The 20,809-nt window shown below is 38.8% G+C and overlaps 1 protein-coding gene across 2 annotated transcripts in view; it reads left to right on the top strand.

Annotated features, from left to right (window-relative positions):
- Positions 1–20,809, top strand: part of LOC124869079 (phospholipid phosphatase-related protein type 5-like) — a 104,470-nt gene that overhangs the window by 12,813 nt on the left and 70,848 nt on the right. For both annotated transcript variants that reach the window (XM_047366804.1, XM_047366805.1), the window contains exon 3: positions 20,462–20,650. In XM_047366804.1, the coding sequence (XP_047222760.1) occupies positions 20,462–20,650 (189 nt within the window). The remainder of the gene's footprint in view (positions 1–20,461; positions 20,651–20,809) is intronic.

The following is a 20,809-nucleotide window of genomic DNA, read 5'->3' as shown; positions in this document are numbered from 1 at the left end:
ACAAAGGAGGCGGGGCTAAGGACCACTCTGGAGAATTGGGACACACTACGCACTTGAACCCATCAACGGGAACGCGCAATTCAGGGACACAAGGGTGGAAGTGCGGGTATTGGGACAGGGCTGAAAACTCCATTTTAACAGGAAGAAACTTTCAGCAGGACCAGGCTCAGTGTGAGCGGCCATCTGTTGCTCACAGTGGAAAGGAGTACTTTCTATGGGAAAGAAAAGTAAAACGTTAATGGTTATAACTCCTTTGATGGCTTCATCTAGGAGAGAAAGACAGCTAAGCAGATAAACGCTGAGCCAGTTTTCAAGTCTAGAGAATGATAGAGAGCACATACAGTTAGTCACAGTAGAAGCTCAGCCAATAGCTATGTCTAGGAGAGAGACAGGGTTAAACACTGAAAGACACGGTATCATCGGTAGAAGGTGGGCATTAAGTCGTTGGCAGCAGCAGCTTGGCCGATGGCCCCTCCAGGAAGGGGCCACAGCTAAACACAGAACCAGGCCAGATGTAGCTTCTAGAAAGAGACAAAACAGAGAGAGAACATAGAGTTAACAGCTGAAATAACAGCAAATTAATGCAAAATTGGAGAGTAGTATGATAATGTAGCAGAGAGAGTGAAAGTGAACATTTTGTCCTCCAGCAGCCTATGTCTATAGCAGCATAACTACAAAGATAGCTCAGGATAACCTAAGCCACTCTAACTATAGAGCTGGAGTGGCTTAGGTTATCCTAGAGAAGGAAAGTTTTAAGCCTAGCCTTAAAAGTAGACAGGGTGTCTGCCTCACGGACTAAAACTGGGAGCTGGTTCCACAGGAGAGGAGCCTAATAACTAAAGGATCTACCTCCTATTCTACTTCTAGAGACTCTAGAAACCACCAGTAAACCTGCAGTCTGAGAACCAAGTGCTCTGTTAGGAACGTATGGAACAATCAGAACTCTGATGTATGATGGAGCTGTCCAGTTGGAAAGTGAAGATCTGCCTCAGCCTCAAGTCTTTTGCCTCCACTAATAGGTTTTCTTTTAGGATTACCCTGTATTTAACTTCCCTGTCCCTGCTGAAGAAAGCATCTCCTTAGCATGATTCCGCATGTTTATTGTTTGCTTTTAGTTTTAGTTTTTTGCCACAAGAAGATGAATTTTGGTCTCGTTAAAACAAAAACACCTTCTTCAAAATGTCCGTGATCTCCCTTGTGCCAGAAATCAAATGAGACCTCTTATGGCTTTCTAGATCTGTTTTAGGGTTGTCAGAGTCAAAAGGTGTGAATATAAATTCACTCCACTCCACAAAAGGTTTTATTTGTACGAAACTTCAAGAACTGTGTATCATTTTTTCTTTCCATTTAACAATTATGTGGTAAGTTCTCATGAAATCCTAATAAACTACTCCACGGTCTGTGGTTTCATTGTCAAAACATTTAACTGGTATCAATATTTTGCAAAGGACTGTAAATTTCATGAAGAAATTGCTGCAAGTGGAGTGAATTTCACTCCACCTTTTTGGCTCACCGTTTGCAGGGAGATATCAGCTGTATCAATTGTAATCTTGCTCAATGATTGCACCTTTTCCATCAGGTCGCAGCACCCAGCCTTATGAATGTGGATGCTGCCTTCCAAGCTTTACTGATGTCTGAACTGCCAGCTCAGACAAGCCGAGTTTCCTCACCGTCAATCCTTTCTCATGCCTCGTTGGCTGCTTCCTCCCATGGCTTTGTGAGTTCTGTAAAATAAACAGACTGCTGAGCATCAGACCAAATAATATTGCAGCTTTACAGCCAATGCTGTCTCTCTTGATTCTCAGAACATCTGTTATCCCTCAGCTCTTTTAGAGTTAATTATAATCTCTCTCTTCTTTGTAGTTTTACCAGTTTAAGCACACATTAGATTTCCATCTCTTTTCATGCACAACTAGTTTGCATAAAGAAAAATCAAAATTATTTTAATATTTTTGCCACTGAATAGGATTTTTTAGAATCTTGCATGATGCCATTCTGAAAGATTTTCTATCTTGTTTATAAAATGCCTTTTTTGTTTCTTTTCCATCTTTGCAACAAGAAATCAGGCTTTGCTAATCATGGAAAAGCTCTTCTGTGGCTACCGTTTAGGTTACATAGTTGTTAATGCACAACAGAGTGTATTTTAGAGAGGCAATGGATAGATGTGTCTAATTATGTGATGATATCACAATATCGAGGGCTAATATCCAATGTAAAATAAAATCATTTTAAATCCTTAGATCACCTTTTATGGTCTTATGATATTAAACTAAATTAGTTTCTTGTCTAAAACATAAAATTAAAATCCTTATGCTGACCGACATACTCCTAATAATCTGTGTATGTGTGTTGCTGCATTAACACTCGAGGACTGGGCTTGGTTAATGTTATGGTGCATCTGTTGATGCATCCCTTCTCCAACACACCTGAATAAAGTAAAATGGCTCATTACCAGGCCTCTGCAGAGCTGAATGACAAGTTGATGATGAAATGTTAGAGATGGGATAAATCTAAAAGTTGCAGAACATAAGCTTTTATGTCTTTAATTAATTGCTCTTGAGGATTTAAGTTTTCTAAACTGAGCTGAACAACTAAAAGCTGATATTTATAATCACTGTAGAAAAAGAAGTAGAACCTTTTTTAAAATGTGTGGTATTAAATCAGACTCAACTTTCCTGTTTAGGTTAGTTAGGATTACCAAATTGTATCTGTTTGCTAAATGCCAGAATCATCAAAGAGAGAGAGAGATTTTTTTACTAATTATTTCAAAGTTGGGTGTTTCCTACACTAAAATTACTATGTATACACAATTTGATAAAGCTCAGGTGATGTCGTGGGTTTTAAGCTTCTGATGTTAATTTACTACATCTAGGTTAAATGGAGGCACAGCTGTGCATCTATTTTAAGGCAACACCTCAAACAGACTGCTTCCATATGTGAGTTCATGGAAAAAATCTGAAAATAAATCAACCAAGACATCAAGAAGAGAATCGTGGATTTCACAAGGGTGGTTCATCCTTGGGTACAATTTAGAAATGACTGAAAATGCCACTTTCATCGGTTCAAGCACTTATACACGAGTATAAAGAGCACATGAATGTCTAGTCATAACACCATCCAGGAGGGAGAGGGGATCTATGTGCATCAAGTTTGCCATGCATTCAAGGTAAAAAAAAAAAAAAATCCTTAATTACTAGAAACATGTCTTGTGGTCTGATGAAAGTAAGATTTAAGTAAGCAAGAAATAAAAACTAGTTAAAAACTAAAGACTGGGGGCAATATTTGTGAGGTTCAATAAAGCTAAACCAACAACTTAAAAAGGCCCAATTTTCCACTTGCCTGCTTCCAGATATGTCTCCTGGTCTAATTTAAACAATAATCTTTACTAAGACCAAGCATTAAAGGATTTAGCTGCAAATCATCAAGCAACAACTGAGCTCAGTTCAATAACATGGTGAGCTGCTCTGACTAAACCACAGCTATTCTCCAGGTCCAGTGCCAGCGAGGAAAAAAAATAAGGGGGCAATTGATGACTAATGAGGGGACATTCCCAGTGTTGCGCAAATTCCCACCCAATCAAGAGCTAGCTGCTCACCTGCAACACTCACCTATGAACTAGTTTACATTCATGAATATGATTTTAGGCACTGAAGAGGATAAAGCAAATTGGCGTCAAGGGCCAAGGCATATTAATTATATCATTACATAGCATTTGCCACCTGGCTTTTTCACAGCTTATTTATTTCTCTTTACTCACATATAACATATTTTAATTCAGATATCCCATTTTCAATAAAGCCGCTATCATTCACATATTTCTTAGCTTTAGCTGTTGGAAAGAAAAAAGAAAAATCTGCTCCCTAATTTAATAGCAGCCATCTTCAAAGCGCTTTTAGGCTGATGTTCCTCGCTAATAAAAATCTTGATTATGTTAAAACATGTCAGATGACAAAATCATCACCCAGAGAAATTAAGAAAACATGATCTGTTGTGATATCTTCATCATACTTACCTGTACAATGGTCTGAGAGAAAGGTCTGCTGGTCCCTCTCCCTGTGTGGAGCCAGGCTGCAGTATTGTTACATTTAAAAGGAACGGAGAGGCGTTCATTAGTTGTTAGGACTTCAGACAGATGTGCAACAATCTCTCGCACATACAGCAGTTACTGAGCTCTGCTCTTTGAAGGGAAAAGTCGTGACTCTTTTCTGTATTAAGTTTTTCCTACAGCGTTTATTCACTACCAAACAGAGACCAGTTTAATGATGCCGGGTCTCTCTTCATCGTGTGAAAAACAGGATTATAAAGTTTAGTGCTCTCCAAAAATGTAATGCTTTTCATAAGCACTGTTATTTATCATTTATTTAAAATAGTGATGTTTTTAAAAATCTTTTAAAAAAGTGAATAATCCTAATAATTGAACATTGTTTTGAATGCCTAAGGGGGTGATGTACTTAATTAGAAGGGGTGACATCCCTAAACGAGCCCCCAGCCCCACCCTTCATGGTGCCACACCCGATGCCAGGAGGACTGGGTTTGAATAAGATTGTCTCCTTATTGATTGGATAGGGTTGTCCACACAGCTTCAAACTTGAAGGAGTTCACAGCTGGACCTCCTATCAGACACCTGAAACTCACCAAGAATACAAAACACAAAGACAACAGGTTACAACATGTGTCATAATGTAAGGGCTGTCTTGTTGAATCCTTGTCAACAAACAGCATTTGCTTCAGGTCTAACCCAGATTGGCCCATTTGATTCCTGATTGTGATTTCAGTCTGCGATAGAGGATCTAGAATGATTCAGCTCCTGAGTTTTTGGATACGTTCAAGACCTCTGAGGTTGTTTGTTTGTACTTTTGGCAATATTCTATTCTTTTGCATAATCCTGTCATATGCTTCTATATTAAATATGTCTATATATTGTATTTATCTTACACAGGCAGAAAATACCTTCAGAAAGTTCAGGGCTTCAGCTACAGTAATGAGAGAGTATACAGTCTATTTTTCTGACGTGGTTGACAAGGAGGAGAGCTTGGAACACAAGAACATGCAGGATGGATTTTAGGCCATTTCAGGTCTTTGTTCTGTGATAAACACATAACCGACTCTTTATGGGTCACATTCTCATTCTCATCATACACATTGATCCGGAGGATAACGAGACAGTATGTGGTTTCAGAGCATGTAGTGGTCAAAGGGCATGGGGTTTAACTCAGTGCGTTGGGCATTTCTTCTTCATCTGGACAAATCCAGTGTCATGTTCCTCATGCAGGCTGTCCAGATGCTTTCAGCGCTTTATATACAAGCAATGTGATTGTGTTCCGTCTTCAGAATAGATATAGTATCTCCTGAGGTGAATGAGGAAGTTTGTCATGGATAGCACCATCCTCAACATCTGCAACTTCTGCAGGTATATCATTGAGGGCCTGCTGACAGCCTGAACAACTGAGTGGTGTGGGAAGTGCTCCTGGCAAAGCTTGAAGAGTGAAGCAGGAAGGAACATTGCAGTTTGTCTTCCATGCAGGACATTTACTGCAGCCACTGTCTGTGAAAGGCACTCAGCATCATCAAGGACCACTGTCATCCAGCGCACAGACTTCTGTTGCCATCTGGCAGACACTACAGTAGCCAGACTGCAAACACTAAAAGACTGAAAGACGGCTTTTACCACCAGACTACCAGGCTCCTTAATATGAAACAAACAGTTTTAGAGCACTGCATTATTCCTGCTGTTAGACACAAAATCATGCCAATGCATATTGCCTTGTAAATGTTTACATTTTTATTAGTTTACCTTTGTACAATTTAATTTTGATATGTGGATGTAACTTTTTCTTGTTTCACCTCTTGTCCATAGCATTTCCTGGCATGGTTGAATGTGACTGCATATGACAAATTGGACTGATATACTAAACTAAATACTATTATCTTCATTGGATGTTAGTGATCAGTATCTTTCTTAGATTAGCTGGACACTGGAGAGTAATCTGGTATTTCAGCTCCACACCAGCAGGATGTGTATTATTATTATTATCGTCTCACTTCTTCTTTAATTCTGGATTATCTATTACAGTTTGCAGAGGCTACATGTTTGTTACTACCTAAATCAGTGGATCAGGAATGTCATATTGGTAGGCCAACCTTAACCTTCCTCCATTTTGTGTTAGGACCTTTTTGCTAATCAGAGTGAGTAAAGTCCTGGTCCTTTTCATGATGAATCCATCCATCCATACATCCATTGTGGCTGCAATGGATGGATGGATGGATGGATGGATGGATGGATGGATGGATGGATGGATGGATGGATGGATGGATAGATGGATAGATGGATAGATAGATAGATAGATAGATAGATAGATAGATAGATAGATAGATAGATAGATAGATAGATAGATAGATAGATAGATGGTATTTTAGGTGGAAGGGTTGCTTTCATTTGCCCACAGTTGCCAACAACAAAGTGGGCTTTTTCTCTTTTTATCCACATTCCCATCTGGGTTCAACACCTCCTCAGTACATCTTATGCCTTCGGGCAATCTATTTGTTCCATGTTTACACTTTTAGATTTTTTTTTTATCTGAACCTCTTTGTTCAAGCAAAACCAATAACGCTCAGTAAACCTCAAAGCATCCTGTTTTCTTTAGTTAGAGCTTCTTAAAATGTTTTAAAGGCAACTCTCCTTCTTAAACCCTGTAATTCACTTTCAAATATTTTCTTTTAGATTTACCCATTTCTTTTTAACCTTGCTGAGATCTATGTGTGCATTTTTTGGGATCTCTCAACACTGGTCAGATGTTGGAAACACTGGTTAGTTGGGCTGCTTTCTACCTGTTATTTTGTGTACGAGAGAGAGGTATAGGGATGAGAAACTCATGTATATCTCAATATTTTACAAACTCCTTTTATATGCGGGTATTAAAAAAGGAGTGCTTGCCTGCGTCTGAGCTGTAGAGTCAAGGCCAAATGATCTCTGTGAAAATAAAAAGATATGATCGTCTGTGCAATGAGTCTCTAAAATAAAAATTTCTGCTGCCTCTGCTGTATTTTACTCAGAATATTGTAAACTGAATAATGTAGAAGGATTACATCTCTGCAGCTGAAAGGTTTTCTTTGATAAACTGAAATCCTTTAGAAGGTTTAGCGTAAAATTAATGCATACAAGCACGCGTGAATATTAGTAGAGAGAAAATATCCTTTTTGCAAGAATAGCGGACATTTCTGCATGTAGATTAGAGACTCTGATGAATTACGCTACTGTTTTCCCTGTATTGTAGTTATGATTCACAGATATGTGTCTGTGACTGAACTACATAAGGTTTATTTTAAAGGAAGTAAGAAGTGAAAGGGAAAAAAATGCTGAAGGGTGTCAAGAACTGACGCAGAAGCTGAAGTTAGAGAGGCCAAGTATGGATTATACAGAGTCGAAGCGGAGGCTCCTGACAGTAAAGACAACTGAGAGACATTGGGTAAAATACTGAGTTACCTATGGTGATACCATAGGCCTAATGACTGAGGCTAAAGAAATCGCACTGAGATATCTGCTGTAGGCCGTAATCGGATGATTTTCAGCTTGATCTGCCCTGTCTGGTGACCATGAGGTCATACTTAAAAATCTGATCTTTTTCCAATCATTATTGGAAATTATAAAAAAATATATAAAAAAAATTATGCCCCCCACATCGGCTTTTATATATTTGACTCTGCAGCATCTACAATTTGTCCACCACATAAACCAGGGGAAGGTCAAGAAATTCCACCACATGAGAGCCTTAAATCTCAAACATCATGTATACAGCGCATTAGCACCACTGCTGAATAATCATTAAAATTTAATTCCCACATGATCAGTTGGTCCATTGATATGAAAAAATAAAGAAAACAAGACTGTGACATCATGGAAAAATAATGTACCCTGTCACGATGCAGCAGAAAACTGTAAATTCTACTCCACTGATCTGAGTACACACAAACTTTTCACAATTGGATTGCATCAGAAGCGACACACAAACTTCAAAAACATGATAAGATTTGATGTTCGACATAATCTCCTTAATTTCTTTCTCACTTAGACCCATGTAACACATTGTATAAAATGCCAGCATACATTATACGATAGGAAACAGCGTTCTAGCAGTATAATTTCATGATCTTTTGATTGATTGATCAGATTTTATTGCAGACTCGTGGTCCATATTACAGAAACAAAAAACAAAAATGAATAAAAGAACAAAAATACATAACCCCTAACCTTTGAGGAGGCAGGTATTCCAATGTTTCCAAAGTAGACACAAACAATTCACTGGCACTCGTCTATCTGGGCTGTTTTAACAAAAGTCTTAATCCGTCATTATAAGCCACTTGCAATCTGTGAAGGCTGGCCTTTTTGTAATTCCACCATAAGTGTGCCACATACAGTGAGGTACAGTATGATTTAAACAAGTTCAGTTTAACTTCATCAGAACAAAATCCACATTTTGGAGATAGGACATTAGCTTGTGCGTACAACTGACGTTAAATGTCTTCATCATCTGATAGGTCTGTCAACACATGACCAAGATATTGCTAAAGCAGCTGGACAGCATAGAGTTAGGGAATACCCTACTTTTGTCCTCTTTAGTGCAACAGATCAGAATGACACTTTTTAGTGTATTGAATATGACATCATGTTGTTCACCATAAACTGAACATACATTAAGGAACTGCTGAAGACCAGCTGAATTTGGAGTAAAAACTAGTCGTCAGCATACATTAAGTGGTTTACAACTATTACTATATATTTAGGCACACCACCTTGGCACAGTTTTAAAAATAGTGTTTTGTGGTTTACACGTTTAAAGCTCTTGAGGCATCTAGGAAACATATGAAAGCTGTAGAGTTTTTTGCTATTATAATTACTTAATAATTCTTTTAAGCCATAAATGCACATATCAGGGCCATGATTAGGCTTAAACCCAAACTGACTCTCCGTAGACGGTATTATTTTTTCAAATCTTGGCAAAAAAGTAAAAAAAACTTTAGATGCTATACTTTAGACAAAGCCCACTTTACCTGCCTTGTCGTTTACCACATGTAAAATGTTGATCACTGCTAAAACAAGGAAGGCCAGTAAAGAAAAATCAGAATGCTGTTAGAATCTTATGTTGTGGTTCTTAAAGTAAAATCTCACTTGGCTAAAATCTGTATCGGCAGATTAAAGCTTTACCAAAAAGAGATAGGAAATTACCCACAAAATTCTGATTGGTGCATTCCTAATTGGAAAAATGTTTTTGGCACCAGCCCACCGTGACCCACTATGGAATAAGCGGTATAGAAGATGAATGAATGAATGAATGTTTTTGACACACAAAGCAACAAATGAATGAGTTCCGGTACGGATAAAGAAGCAGGCAGACGAGTGAAGGAGGAAGTGAGGTTGTGTCGGTGCCAATATGACGAGTGTCTCTTTTGATCATCTCCCTTGCCATCTTCCCCTGCTTTGTATATTGCTTTTCTCACCCCCTTTCAGTCTCTCATATGTCCTTATTTGCTTCTCTGGGGCGACTCTTTATATTTTTCTGCACCCTAAGATTTATTTCCCAGTGGCACAATCAGCTTTGCTCTCCTGCTTCTTGTGATCAGTTAATGTCTCTTTAGTGGTTTTACCCATCTTTTATCTTCCTCCACTTTCCCTGCCTCCCAGTCATATTGGACACTACCTCTCCCTTTAGTTCCCTGCTGCCAGTCTCATCTACTTTTCTTGCTCATCTCGTTTGAAAACAATCCACTGCCACCAGGGGGCAGTAAAGCCTATATATTTATGTTCACTGATGTTGATTTAATGAAGCTCAGTTTGTATGTTGCCCTTGTTTGCCTCAGCAGTCACACGTGGCTTTTTCTAATGAATATGGGGTAAACGCAATGATTTAGATGCTCAGCATTAAGCAGCTTTTTCCTCCTATATGACAATACACAATATAAAAAAAACCTTCACTGTCTAAGTCTATTTGCTGCAAATCAGAGACTTAAACCAATAGCTGCTGCCAAATATTCAGATGCTCTTTTCATGCCAGCTAGTAATTATGTGTGCTCATCTGGAAACCAGATTTGAAAACTAGGGGAAGAGGTGCCGCCTCATCTCAAGCTAATTTTGGGAAGGTTTTTATGCCAAAGAAGTCAGCGGGGAGTAACGGTGAAAGCTTGTGAAGCCAGTCTGACACTGGTAACGACAGTTGATGCCAGCATTTGGACAGATTTGAGAAGATGTTTAAACTTAAAATCAATTTGAGGCTTATTAGCAATTATCCCTACAAAACATGCCCCAGTATGAGCACAATTGAGGCTTACTTTTAAGTCACGAGTTGTCAAAGCGGGTGCTTTGACAACTCGCTTTGACAATTCTATCATTAGAACTACAAACATAGGACATATGGGGTGGAATGCAGCTGTCGCAGGTTCGACTCCCAGCCCATGCGACCTTTGCTGCATGTCTTTCCCATCTCTCCACCCCCAAAATTACCCCACAAAGATGGAAGTCTTTTGGAAAATCTTCTTGTATTCTTGTTAACGTTTTCTATTTTATATGGCAGGAATTGCCCATTTTTTATACTGATTAATGAAAGTTAATAATTGGAACCTTCTTCCCCTTGGTTTCCATTTGGGCCCATTCTGATATCTGCCAAGTTTTTTCTAACGTGTGAGAAGTTCAAGATCTTATTCTTCTCTATGGTTTCTCAAACTCTGGTAGCTTGTCTGCTATTAGTGGTAGAAATATTGATGATGTCATAATGTAAAAACCAAGCTAATTAACTGTACAGGGTACAAACACCCTGTAAACTTTGACCTTGTTTGGCTTGGCAGTCCGCCTGCATCCGTGAATGACATCAAACCCAATTTAACACTAGCATATGACAGTAAATAATTTTCAAATAAATAACGACATATCGCTTAGTTAGGGTTGAGGTGGTGGTGACAATGGTGGTAGATGTTCGTCCTGTGAATGGTGGGTTGCCGGTTCGAACCCCAGCTAGATCTTTCTCAGTTTATTGTGTCCTTGGGCAAGACACTTTACCCGCTTTGTCTGCTGCTGGTGGCGCTGATTGTATGGCAGCCTCACTTGTGTAGTGTATGAATGGGAGGATGACTGATTCTAGTGTAAAGCGCTTTGGGGTTCTCAGACTTGATAAAGTGCTTTACAAGTGAAGGCCATTTACCATTTAGGGTTACTAAACCTCTTTTAAAATATGCGATTGTACCGTTTTTGACACTTAAGGGGCATTCCTTACATATTCAATCAACTTGTATTTTTAGGAGTCAGTGGAATACTATTTATAGAAGATGAGGATAATTAGGATATGGATAGGCTTTCACTTAGTGCTCCCTCAAGCTGTCTGTTAGGTTTCTCCACCGACCAATCAGGATACATCAGTCACTGTTCACGAGTCAAGCAGAGGCATTAAAGTAAAAAAACAGCTTTATCTTGAAGACAGACTAAAAACATTTATATACATTTATATGAATACTTAATTATTTACATAAAGCAAATTTCATCTTTAGGATGAAGGTTAATCAGTCAGTCATTTTCTACCGCTTCTTCCATAGTGGCGCGCGGGGAAGCTGGTGCCTATCTCCAGCAGTCTATGGGCGGGTACACCCTGGACAGGTCTGCAGTCCATCACACCACAGACACACACAGGACAAATAACCATGCACACACTCATTCATACCTAAGGGCAATTTAGAGACACCAATTAACCTAACAGTCATGTTTTTGGACAGTGGGAGGAAGCCGGTGTACCCGGAGAAAACCTACGGATGCACAGGGAGAACATAAAAACTCCATGCACAAAGACCCCCGGCTGGGAGACACAGGACCTTCTGCTGCAAGGCAACAGTGCTACCAATTGTGCCACCGTGCAGCCCATGTTAATCATTAGATAGTTAAAAATAAAAAATGTTAAACCTTTTTGAATTTTGGATGCATTTTTATGAGTCGGGTTTTTAGAAACAAATCGTTAAAGAAACCTACACTTCAAAGTTTTACATTTTCAAATGGTACGTCACAGCAGCCATCTTTACATTTTACACGAGTGACAGCCATGTTTGACTTTTTAGGACAGGTTTGGTGAGAAACTTAAAACTTTTTCGCCCTGGATTTTGCATTCAGTCAGCTTTCCAGTTGACTCTTCGAACTCAAAACTAGAAAATTCTGACTTTTGTGTAAAAGTAGAGCTCTGCTGTTGGTGTTTGGAGATTATAGTCTTAGCTGCACCTATTTTAAACAACTCTTGTACTGACTTTATTATTCATGATATTGCTTGAAAAGAATAAGACAATACCAACAGACATCAATGAGGTAGGAACATCGAAACCACAATAAAAAAAACTCTGTTTGGGTGAAAACAATTCGCAGGATAAAGTGGAGAGGTGAGTCACATTGCACAAGCTTCTACAAAAAAATAATGAACAAAAACCTCTATAACACACACATAAAACATCGGATGTGATCGGGACTGTTTTTCTCTTCTAATGCAAGTAAATGCAGAATGATCAGTCTTTAGGATTCACCACTGCTTACTTGTCAACACACCAGGCTTGATAACAGGAAAACAAAGCAGCCTGACCCTGGTTCATCCTGACATTCATGGTATACCAGTGGGGTGCTGTCAACTGAACACCAGCCTCTGTCCACACATTCTCACCCTCCGTAAACATGTCTGACTTTATCAGTTGACTTCTCTGCCATCTGGCTGCTCCCCAAGGCCCAAAGGTGGACATGCATCATTTACTGTATGTGCAAACTCAGAGTTTTTTCCTCAGGATACGTTAGTGATGCCCGATCAATTTTAGCCTATATTTTTTTCTACCCATAAAGCTCTTTTATTGTCACATTTTATTTTCTGCATCTTCAGTCTACGGGCTTTCATGTGTTGGGGATTTTCCTCACTCTGTGTGATGTGATTTCTTCCTTTTGCTACTTTTGAACATTAGAGGCGTACGCTTCAAGCTGTTATTAAGCTGCCTGGTCAATGCTTCTAGTTTACAGGGTCAGCTGAAATGGGAACTTTTTTCATTAATCGTTATCATTCTATATACATATGTTGAATCCTATGGCTAAATCTATGCTGGTATTACACAAACTCAAATTTAATTTCATTCAGACAGCCAAGGACCTCAGGCAAGGAGATAACAAAACTAAATGTGTACAATAGCCGAGCTGCAGCATTTATTATTATATGCATGCGTCTTAAAGCTTTCATTGCTGATAGGATTTAGCAAATGTGAAAGTGAGAGCCAACAATAATTCTGCAAGAGGGGAAATGGGTTGGTCAATTATCTGTTATCATATTACACATTCACAACAATCACAGAGATTTATTTACCCTCCCTCGCCACCATAGTTCACAAGAATTGATTAAACTGCTAAATCCCAAGTCACATGATCATAAATCCAATCAAACAGAGGCGCGTCTGCCGGTGTTAATTAATATGTGTGTATAAACTGACTGGTAGGAGAAGAAATCAAAATGGCAGCCATTATTAAATTCCTGTTGAGTTCTTGTGAAAATCAATATGGAAGACAAGATGGTGGGCTTACAGTTAAAATGGTGCCTGTAACTACAAAATGATGTCTTAAAATGGAGAGGTAATCTAGAAGATGTGATTGTCCCTTTGGTTTCATTAAAGGTGAATGTTGCTAGTGTACCAGACGTTCTTTGAATGAATTTGTAGAACGTGACAAATGAGAGGCAACCAGATCTTCCCACCAGGAAGTCTTTTTAAGAAGACAAAAAAAAAAAATAGCATGAGTTGCTGAAAACTTATTTGCTGGTTTGGTTTTGTGGCCACTTGTAAAAAGTGGATTTGTGTTAAATCATTGACTGTTTAGAGTCATTTAACAACATTTAATTAGTTGCTATAGGTTCCAGCCTCTGACCAAGGCAGTGGTTTCCTCTCACCTTAAAACTAAGCAAGCACTAGTACCAGTTTAGAAACGGGGCTAAATTGATGCCACCTGCCTTCCAAATGTTTTAAAGTCCAGTTTATCTCAACAAAGTTACAGTTTGATCTATCCAGTGTGATGAAAAAAATAAAACCTATTTACTTTTTGCATTCTTTAAAGCTTTCTAGTGTTTCTATGTAGAAATGACTGGCAAAAAACACTAAGTTGCCAAAAGTATTTGTCTATCTACTTTTACGTGTACATGAAATTTTATGACATCCTATTATTAATCTATGAGGTGCAGTTTGTTGATGGACCCACAGTTGCCAGCAACAGCAACTTTGACTATTCTGTAAAACATCTTCCACAAGGTTTTGGAATATTTTCATATTTAGATGAGAAAACCAGAAGTACTCTAATTTATCCCACAGATGTTCAAGAATGTTGAAGTCAGGACTCTGTGCAGGACAGTCAAGTTTCTCCACACCTGCTTTATACACCTGCAGCCATGGAGGTGATTGGTGCAATATGGTGTGTTTAAAATGTTGTCTGCCTACACATGCAACAAAGATTACATTGTAAATGGTGCATTTACTGGTTTGAAAGGGATTGGATTTCAGATTTTCTGACTGGCTGGTCACTGGTTAGGGCCGATCAAACTGAAAATCAGCCAATTCCAGTCGCCAGCTGATTTCTCTGTGTATTTCTACTAGAGGTGGGTTGGCCTAAAATAAGAGATACATAATTAGAAATAATCATTTGGGACAGATATGGGCAGGTGCAGGTAAAACTGATATGATGTTGGTATAAATTAAAATATTACTTCTATACTTGTTCATATTTGGGGAAAAGACTGCACCTGAAAGAATTTAGAGAGGGAACGAGTGCCTCAATTTTCTTTTTGCTGAGGCCACTAGGTGACAAATGGAGGCACCTCTGACAATAATTCTGGTCCATAATAGAAAGGCTATACTTGAAGGTTTTCTCTTGCTGTAGAAAGGAGTTTCAGTTGGAAATTTAAGGAAGCATTTGCAAACAAAGAGCAAGCACATGATCCTCTTGCAATCTGTTTGCATTTGCACAAGGCTTTCATTTATGCAAATTAATATTCCAAGGAGACTGCAGCAGCACCCTGATGCTAATTAGAAAACCATCACTTTGAAGTCTCTTTGACCTTCTGAGGTATTTAGAAAAACTTTTAGTGGCTGCAGTGTGAGCGGTCTAAGACATGCTCAAATGTCATTTAAGCTTACCATGTCTTTATTAGGAAAGCAATGCAAATGTCCTGTTTTTATTATTGTTTCTACATACTGTAGAAATAGTATATCTTAATACAATATCAGTTTAATCTTAGGTAAATAGTGAATTAGGTTTAGGTCTAACAATAACTTGGACATTGTTATCAGGAGGTGTACCTGTCACGTTTGGGTTTTGGAGGAAGGACCAGAGTGCAGAGCATGACGAGGAAGCCACATGGCGAGTAGATGAACATTTAATGTTGAAGATGCACAACAGACTTACAGGCAGGCAGGCAGGCAGGAAACCAACTGGTGACGGACTGGGAAGAACTCAGGGTAACAAACAGGATATCTATATATCTATATACTAGGAAACTGACTGAATAATTCACAGGATGACTAGCAGGTTATGGGTGGACAGAGGACCCAGCAGGGGACAATACAAACCAGTAAGCTATTAAACAGAGGGAGATAGAGTATGGACCAATGGAACGGTGAGGCAGGTAATCAGAGGGAAGGGAAACAGATCTAAAGGAAACTATAAACAAACATACAAAAGTATAAAGTACAAGAATCTAGAAAGTAACAACTAACAGAAGTAATCTGAGGACATGGATGAACACTTAAATGGGAAAAGTAAACAAACATAGAACACTAAGTGGCCGATAGTGACAGTACCAATTTTATTTCTATTATGTTTTTTGAGAGAAAGCCGAGTTGGTGTAACAGAGCTCTGCAGTTTAACTAGATTTTACGTTATTTTAGGACAAAGTCAATTTTATTTCAGAGATGCTATCTCTGAAACAATATCAACAACAATATAACAGTTAACATTACTAAAAACATATATGTATATTGACTGTAGTCTTAGAAGATCATTACCGTTACATTGACGGACAGAATTTGACTCTTGAAAAAGATGAAACGAGACAACTTTGTTGCAATGTGTCCTGCTTCCTGTGATCTGCTGAATTTCCACTCCCTGTTAAGGAGCCTGACTAAACAGTCATCATATCAAAAGAAAAAAACGGTTTCCCAAACCTTTTGTGCTTCCTCCGACACCATTTATAAACACCTAAAAATAGCTAACTTTGAGTCTTCTTCCCTTACTAACACCTTCCACAATGAGGGGTCTTATTTAGGGCAACACTCAATGTGTTCACTGATGGGGAAGACATTTAGAGTTTTACTTTCTGACCATGTGATAATTCTCCCAGGCCATTAAAGAGTAAGTTTGAGTGATATTTTTGCACATTTTGCTGATTGAGAAGTGTTAATACTGGCATATTGTAAAACGTTCTAACAAATTGTAAGACATGAATCTCTCAGGAGCGTTTCAGCAGTTGTCTTTAAATATTTAACTTCAATGGGTGTTTGTAGATGTTCTATCTTTCTCGTCCTCCCACCTCTCCTCACTTTCCTCCCTCAAACCTTCTGTAGCTTGGGCAGAACAGAGGACTGTATGATGGAAAGAAACATTCACCATAGCGCGCCTGTGCCTGAGGTCCTCATGAGACATGGGAATGCACCCACATACCGACAGATATCCTCAACTTCAGCGCACATGGAAACACACCCACACAATCAAATGCAAAAACACAAACAAAGCTCTTTGAGACAAAGAAAAATGAGAGAAACAAAGCAATTCGGTGCACAGAGGAGCTCAGGGTTTATGTGTTGTGACTAGCTATATTGGTGCATGAAGCTAACTGTACTGTAGACCCCAGGTAAAAGATAACATAAAAGAAAAACCCAAGTAGATGCATTTGTCAGAAAGCCATTGTAAGAGATCACTTGCTGGATTCAACAGCTTTAATGACAACACACAGATCAGTGGTGCGACTGAGGAGTTTAAAACGGGTCACCTTCTCCTTCTTAAACAAAGTTAATAAAAAAAAAACAATGTTTGATATCCAACTGAGCCAGCCTGTCACAGATATTTTGGACACATCAGAAAATATGCTGTAGCCTACATAGTGAAAGAGATCTGGCCTAGTTCTGGCCCATACAATGTAGTTACACTCAGCCAACAAACCCAAAAGAAGGACATCCTTTTGGTGACCCAGATCAGGTTTTCCAGACCTGGAACTCGAGAACAACAACACTTATACACTGTTCTCTTTGGAAAACCATTTCAGGTGACCACTTCATCAAGCTCATGGAGAGAATGGCAAGAGAGGAAAGCAAAGGGTGGCTATTTTGAAGAATCTAAAATATAAAAATAGTTAGTTATTTTGCACTTTTTGTTTACTACATAATTCCACGCGTGTTCATTCATAGCTTTGTTGTCCCTGTTGAGAATTTACAATTTAAATAGTGATAAAAATAAGGATACCTAGTAAGTGAGAAAGAGTAACTAAAACATTTGACCATATATATATATATATATATATATATATATATATATATATATATATATATATATATATATAGTGACCTAATGCAGATAGTTTTGGCTCTGAAGAACCCCTTTCTTTACAATGAAGATAGATGTAAGGATTAAGATTATTGATTAATGAATATTTATCAAAAATTATAATTAAAAATCATAATTCAGAAAATAATTTTCTTAACCAAAAATCATTGCTTACAAATAGAAGCCAGATATGTCCTCTGGTGTTGTGATTATGAGCTCAAAGCACTTAATAATTACAATTAGTTATTTATCATTAATAATTGATAATTATTAATCAACCCACACTAAATGTCACTGTTTAATCAGCCGCTTCACTGATCAGTGGGGGATCTTTGACCTTATTTTGTCAGATAAATCACTCTTGCATGAAATAAACACAAACGTTTCTCCTATATATATACATATATATATATATATATATACCTAACATATATAACATAACATATGTATATATATACCTAACAATAAAATAAAATATATGTGCATTGATTGCCTATGAAAATCAAACCAGCAGCTTTATGGCCAAAATGTGCAATTTGGAATTAGAAGTCCCCCTGGTGTGCTCATTGCCCCAAATGAACAAAGGTTCAAAAAACTCTGAAGCAGGAACTCAGTGGAAAAACTCCAGTAATAAAACTGGGACAAAGGAGTGGTCAGGCGAGGCCCAGACCGCAGCTGCTTTGAATGGAGAACTTTTAAAAGTCCAACTTCTAACTCCTGGCTCATTTGGGATCAGCCGAACAAAACACACGCACCTTGCTGATCCATGCTGCGCGATTCAGCCGCACAGCAAATCAAAACAGCTCAGCGTAAAACTCTTCAGTCAGTATTGCATGCAACAGGTTAATACCTTGGATTAATTGTGATTATAAATCACCTTAACTATGCCTCACCCTGCCCAGACCTCTAAATACACCTATCCGAGGAAAAAAAAGAGGAACGAAGTTACTTTGACGTTGATTTCTTCTCTTCACCGGTTAAGGATGTATGGGGGGGGGAGGAGACCAGGGGTCTTCGATCGGTATATAAATCTTCTGACCTTCTTCTATCAGACAGAATTCCAGCTTTCAAGCTTTTCTGGGAATGGCCATGTGGAGGAAAAAAAGTAACTCCAGATATGCGCTTCTGTTGAGTCGTCCCATGAGACACGCTGGAAATGGCAACGAAAGTTTGGTTTCCGCGGGTTTTATTGCTCTGATGACGTCAGGTTTGATGTCCATCACTGCAACGAAGGCTGAGCTGCGTATGTTGAAATGCGCAGCCCAGTCGGCCCAAACGGATGACCCCAACATAGATAAGAAGAAAGATAAAATGAGGACTGCCTAAATGATTGTGTATAGACCTCAACTGATATGATTCTTTAAAAACTGTCTCACCAAATGTTGTCGTTTTTAGTAGGATTACACAGCCTCCCCTGGCAGCTGATCTTCCAGTTTTGTTCACTGCTAATGTAAAAAAAAAAAAAAAATCAGAAAGACAGCGTGAGGCAAAGCCAAGCAGAACACTTCATCTGCTTCTTTCCAGTAGCTTAAATGTTAGGGAACACTTGAACTATTGAAATTGTGTGCTTGATTACTTAATATATGAATAATAAGGGGTATTTGTTTTCTCTGAAATAGAAAACATTTTAGATATCTGTGAGTGAGCTCAGGATTTTCAGGATGGCTGTTAAAGTAGTTTGTTAAATACCATACAGAGATTTAGGCAGTCTTCAAAGATGTCTCATAAATATAAGATGAGTAACTATTATGTTGAATTCGTCGTCCATCGTGTTATTGTACATTTAAAATTTTTATGAGGCCACAGTACAGTACTGTCTGCTTTTTGAAAGAGTAGCGACAAACAGCCGTCAAACAGCTGAAACAGCAAAGAGCTATGTCCCTGCAGCTTTTACCCAGCTCACTCTGCCCTCAGAAGCCCCCTCATGTTTTTCTCCTGATGAATTAGTCCCTCAAAAAACAGAGGAAGCTCATCAAGGCTGCAGATGAAAATGAAACTAATAACAGCTGGCTTTGCCTCGCATGTGCTTGTTTTCTTAAAGTGTTATGGTTTTAGGTTACCATCAGGATAATGCACAGACCGCAGGTTTTCAGACATAGAATGAGAGATGCCCGGGTTGTGATTGGTTGTTCTTTTTTCTGAGGAAAGCCGTAGCATGAGTGTGCTGTTTATGGTACTATAAAGGAATAATTAATTCCAGTGTGTCTGTTTCATCTGTGCAGAAATGCATGTTTTTTTATCATTCCACTTTATCTGTCATTTTTACATATGCATTCTGTTATGAATTGCTAATAAATGGTTGTGAAATAATTTTTAGGAGGTATGGAGGTCATGTTGCCTGCTTCATGGCTTGTGCTTTTCGTGCAGCTGGAATTTAGAAATGTCAGAATAGCAGTAAATTAAGTTATACAGAGATCCAGACAAGCATATGTAATTCTTCTTGTCTTATTCCCTCTGTTCATCCCCCCTCTTTCCCTCCACTCACCCATCTGTTTCTCCCCCTCACCCTTTCTTAGTCCTTCTTCTTGCTTCTGCATTAAGCTTTATTTCAGTTTTTTTTGTTTGTTTTTTCCAAGAGAGCCTGGTTTGTTTCTCTCCCCTCCTACTCTGAACACTGACACTGCTAAAGGGATCTCTCACTCTCCCGCTCTGCTTTCTTTCCTTCTCTCCTGCATTCTCCATATCCATCTTCCTCTATCTATATCTCTAGTTCCCTTCCTCTCAACCTCTCTCCTCACTCTCTCTCCTCGCACAAATGGCTCACTTTGCACGTTACGGAAGCATCCGTGCTTTTGCTCTGTGAAGGGAAAATACTTTCTACTTTTTTCTCTTTTTTCCTTTTTTTTGCTTCCCAATCCTGACGCTGCTACCAATATGTTTTACTTCCAGCTGGTGATCATGGCAGGGACCGTTCTGTTGGCGTATTACTTTGAGTATACCGACACGTTTCCCGTGCACATCCAGGGCTTCTTCTGTTTCGACAAAGCCTACTCAAAGCCATACCCGGGACCAGAGGACAACAGTAAGGCACCGCCGGTCCTGGTCTACTCCCTCGTCACTGCCATCCCCACTGTGACGGTGAGTTTGTCTTCAACTTGTTTAAGGAAAAAAAAGAAAGACAGCGAATGTTCCTCCACAGGTGCTCATCGTGCACCTGCACAGAAATTCCCATCTAACATCAACAGATGAGCTGATTGCCTGCTTTAATACGGTGAGAGCCATAAACACAGGGGTAGT

This window comes from Girardinichthys multiradiatus, chromosome 5 (genome assembly GCF_021462225.1).
Source record: "Girardinichthys multiradiatus isolate DD_20200921_A chromosome 5, DD_fGirMul_XY1, whole genome shotgun sequence".
NCBI classification, from domain to species: Eukaryota; Metazoa; Chordata; class Actinopteri; order Cyprinodontiformes; family Goodeidae; genus Girardinichthys; species Girardinichthys multiradiatus.
The sequence above is the reverse complement of the archived record's forward strand: the minus strand, read 5'-3'. Positions and strand labels throughout refer to the sequence as shown.